This window comes from Psammomys obesus, unplaced genomic scaffold (assembly GCF_907164565.1).
Source record: "Psammomys obesus unplaced genomic scaffold, mPsaObe1.curated_primary_1811, whole genome shotgun sequence".
Classification (NCBI taxonomy): domain Eukaryota; kingdom Metazoa; phylum Chordata; class Mammalia; order Rodentia; family Muridae; genus Psammomys; species Psammomys obesus.
Genome location: NW_026594014.1, coordinates 525,920 through 529,935, shown reverse-complemented (window position 1 = coordinate 529,935; position 4,016 = coordinate 525,920). Strand labels below are relative to the sequence as shown.

Below are 4,016 nucleotides of genomic sequence, written 5' to 3'. Positions count from 1 at the left end.
CACACACACACACACACACACACACACACACACACACACACACACACGATAAAGTACGTGAGAAGAACGGGGCGGGCTGGGATGCTGGGGAGGGGCTGGAGGGGAAAGGAGGGGAGAAAGTTCCCGGGCGGGGCGGGGCAAGGAGCCCGGGAACTCGTAGCTGCCCTGCACCACCTCCCCGGAAAAGGCACACGCCTCCGAAGCAAGCCTGCCTATAAAGCGCGCGCGCGCGGGCAGGGGACACACTGCCCGACCGACCGTGGCCATGGACCAGCACACGCTGGATGTGGAGGACCCCACGGCCGCCGGGCATCCAGGGGGTACTGCGCGCTTAACGGATACTGTGAGCTCCCCGGATGCTGCTACCCTGAAAGCTCCTGTGCGACCCACAGATGCCGCGCTCCCCACGCTCCCCACGGACGCTGTGCATCCCTCGGTTCGGGACCCCGAGGCCGCGTGGCCCTCAGCCCCGCACGGCTGCTCCCGCCGCCTGCTGCTCGCGTGCCCAGGCGCCCTGGTGTTGTCTGCCTTGGTGTTCGGAGCGCTCTGTGGTCCCCTCGCCCTCTTCACCCGCACCCAGACCTTGCCTGCGCTCACAATCACTACTTCGCCCAGCCCGGGGCGGGAGACTGCGGTTTCCAACCCTGGCAGCGAGCACCACACTACAGGACAGGTGAGGCTCGCCCGGGCCCCGGGGACCTGCCTCACCTTCTGGGACCGTCTCTCTGCCCGGGGCAACACCCCTCCCCGCCCCTCCCAGCCGCTTGGGGCGTCCCTTCTCCTTCGCGCACTCAGAAGAGACCCCTTGGTGTCCTTCATCCCCGGGGGGGACGACCGAGGGTCCGCTGCGTTTCCCCACAGTCCCTCTCGGCCCACGGGGCTCTCCTTTGCACCCGAAGGAAGGCACCTCGCTGTGTGCTGGGCCCTGGGAGTTCCCACCTGCTGCGCTGGGCCTTGGGGAGCCTCTACCTTTATTCTCTTTTTTTTTTCCAGGCTCCCGTGTTTGCCAAGCTGCTGGCTAAAGACGGTGAGTGCCCTCGGCGGGCCGGCGGGAGGCTGAACCTTCTCACCCGCCCTCCTCCCTCACCTCTTCAGCCTCTCTCCCTCCTCCCTCGCAGCTCCCACTGCCGTCCTGGTGACCTCCTCTGGGTCCTCTGAGCACCGGGACGTCGCATCCCTGGCCTGGCTCTGGGGACTCTCTCTTCCTCCCGCCCCCCTTTCCGCGCAGCCCAGCTCCGCTCTTGCTCTTTTCCCGGCGGAGGCAAGTGCCTCCCGCTGGCCCCGCCCACCACCTCCCGCTGGCCCCGCCCACCACCTCCCGCTGGCCCCGCCCACCACTTCCCGCCGGCTGGGAGGGGCCCGGGGCTCCAAGCACTCGGGCTAGCACGCTGGAGCCCTAGCTCTGGACCCTCCCGCCTACCTTCAAGTTCCAGGTCGGTTTCTCCGCTGGAATTCCTTCTCCCCTGCTTCCCCTTTCCCCCCGAGTTTCTCCCTCCTTTCCTCCTCGCCCTTCCCCCCAGGCCCCCTTTCTTTGTCCCCCCCCCCTCCCCCCCCCCCCCCCGCCGCCTCCCAGCTCTCCTCACTCTCTCTTCCCTGGAGCTCCCCAGCACCTCCACTCTCCACTCCCTAGACTCCTCAATGCCCCTTTCTTATTCCACTTCTTGGATTATCTCCCTTCTAGGAGGCCCCCCTCCCTCTCTCTCCCTCCCCTCCCTATTCCCTCCTCCCTGCTCCTCCCCCCTCTGTCCCCTTCTGTTCTGTATCCTCCTCCCACGCCCTCCCCCATTCCCGTGGTTCCCCCTCTCCACAGCCCACCCTTGGTAACCCAGGGCTCTCTTTCTAGAGGCGTTGCTGAGCAATAGGACCCTGAAGTGGCACAGCCAAGACGGAGCTGACAGCGTTTACCTGCCCTCCCAGGACCTGAGCTACGAGGAGGACGAGCGGGAGTTGGTGGTGGTCCATCCTGGGCTGTACTGTGTGTCCTTGCAACTGAAGCTCACTCCGGTGTCCAAGAACACGGGCCACAAGGTGCAGGGCTGGGTCTCTCTTGTCCTGCAAACAAAACCTCAGGTGGATGACCTCGACGGCTCGGCCCTGAGGGTGGAACTGTCCCCTCACTCCATGGAGAACAGCCTTGTGCAGGGTTCCTGGGACCGCCAGGTGCGGCTGAAGGCTGGCCACAGGCTCAGCGTGGGTCTGAGGGCCCATCTGCACGGCGCGCAGGACGCTTACAAAGACTGGCAGCTGTCACAGCTCAACACCACCAGCTTTGAACTCTTCCCCTGCAGCCCGGCGCTCCGCGGGAATTCTTACCCTCACGGTTGCTGCCGGCCATCCTTCTCATGACACCTGGTTGCTGAGACCCCAAGCTGCTATATCTCACGGGGGTCTGAGCAGAGCTTCCTTCTTCCAGTACTTTCCTCCCGTCTCTGACTGGACCTGGTATTTATTGTGAGCAGAGGTCGGACCGGCACATCACAAAATTCCTTGGAAAGCATTAGGAAACCACTGGACAGCTGCTACAGAGAAATGATAGACTAAAAAAAAATCAAACTATTTATATTAAATTGTGAGAAATAAATGTATTTGTAAATAAGCCCTATTTTTTTTATTGTTGTTTCATTTTAGGTTTTCGTGTCTATGGCATGCTGCTCATTCACTCGTGTGCATGTGTGTGCATGTGTATAGAGAGCAGAGGTTGACAGTGTCTTCCTCAGTCACTTTCCACCTTGTTTCTGGGGACAGGGTCTCTCTGAACCTGGAACTCACTGTTTCTACAAGGCTGTCTGGCCATTGGGCCCCAAGAATCCTCCTGTCTCAATTCCCAGGCATTGCCCTCCACTCTCTTGGGATTATGGGGCTCTATTATGCCTGCAGTCAGGTCCTTAAAATAATTGGCTGAACCAGCTCTGTACTACTCTCCCTTTTTTCAGACAAGAATTTTACGTAGCCCAGGCTGGCCTTCAAGTTCCTATGTAGCTTAGCCTGGCCTCGAATTCAGGCAAGCACCCTGACCTCTGAGTGCTGGGGATGGTACTGGGGTCTCTCATGGATGCAAAGCCTGACCCCTACTTCAGAGCCGTCTCTTTCTGGGAACAAAACACAAAGCCCCCAACCATCCAGGTTTGCCACTGTAGAAGCCTATGATTATGAGGTGACGGGATTGTGCTCTGGGTACTGTTCTGTCTGAGAGCAGTGTAATTGTAGATACAAACAAATGAAGGGGAATTTGTTAAGGAAATCACCCCCAACAGTCGAGGCTAAGAAATCTCCCCACAAGTCAGATGGACATCTTTAATTCACAGGACTGGAATGTCAAGATCGTTCTTCTTGGTTGCTTAGTGAGTTTAGGGCCAGCCTGGGTCACCTACACAAAACAAGCGAAACCAAACAGAAGCCGAGTTCCTGCTCTGCAAGCACGGGACAGGGGTGTGGAGTGTGGGTCCCACAGGAAGGAAGCTGATGGGTGATGTAAGTTGGGGCCCAGGCTTGGACGGGGGCTGGTGGCAGTGTGTATGTAAACTCAACTGCTGAGTTAAGCATTTCCTCACACTGAGTCACCCAGAGCCGCTCTGCACCTTAACAGATTTTTTTTTTTTTTTTAAATTCCATTTCAGTATTTCCTAGCTGTGACTTCAGGTGACTTACCTAGCCTGTGAGGGGGTAGCGGAAATCCCTTTGTGACTCTCACCCAACGGGATTCCGTGTTTACTGACATCACAGTGGGACCTCAGGCTGGGAAACTCACACTCAGCAATGACATTGCTCACTGACTGGCAGCATGCCCCCCTGCCCCCCTCCTGAGCTGTTGGGCTCTGAGAGAGGCTAATGCAGGAGAGCCTGGCTTCCTTTCCAGCACTGCAGAAAGTACTGCAAAAATTAACATTTGCATAAAAAAGGAAGCAAGAAAGCATGCAGGGGTTTGCCCTTTCTTCTCTTGCTCCCTCACACCCATTTTCTTGATGTGTGTATCAGAGGTCCATGTCGTGTTTCTTGCAAGCACGAGGACCTGAGTT

At 58.3% G+C, this 4,016-nt stretch overlaps 1 protein-coding gene across 1 annotated transcript; it reads left to right on the top strand.

The window, feature by feature from the left end:
• The first annotated feature begins 90 nt into the window (after nt 1-90).
• Nucleotides 91-2,570, top strand: LOC129684565 (tumor necrosis factor ligand superfamily member 9-like). The gene is made up of 3 exons (XM_055617777.1): nt 91-673; nt 994-1,027; nt 1,844-2,570. The coding sequence occupies exons 1-3, from the start codon at nt 266-268 to the stop codon at nt 2,344-2,346; spliced, it is 945 nt and encodes a 314-aa protein (XP_055473752.1). The 5' UTR covers nt 91-265; the 3' UTR covers nt 2,347-2,570.
• Nucleotides 2,571-4,016: the final 1,446 nt, after the last annotated feature.

Coding starts and splice junctions, on each gene's coding strand:
- LOC129684565 (XM_055617777.1), top strand. CDS start 266: ATGGACCAGCACACGCTGGATGTGGAGGACCCCACGGCCGCCGGGCAT. Junction 674..993: donor AGCACCACACTACAGGACAG/GTGAGGCTCGCC, acceptor TTTTTTTTCCAG/GCTCCCGTGTTTGCCAAGCT. Junction 1,028..1,843: donor CAAGCTGCTGGCTAAAGACG/GTGAGTGCCCTC, acceptor CTCTCTTTCTAG/AGGCGTTGCTGAGCAATAGG.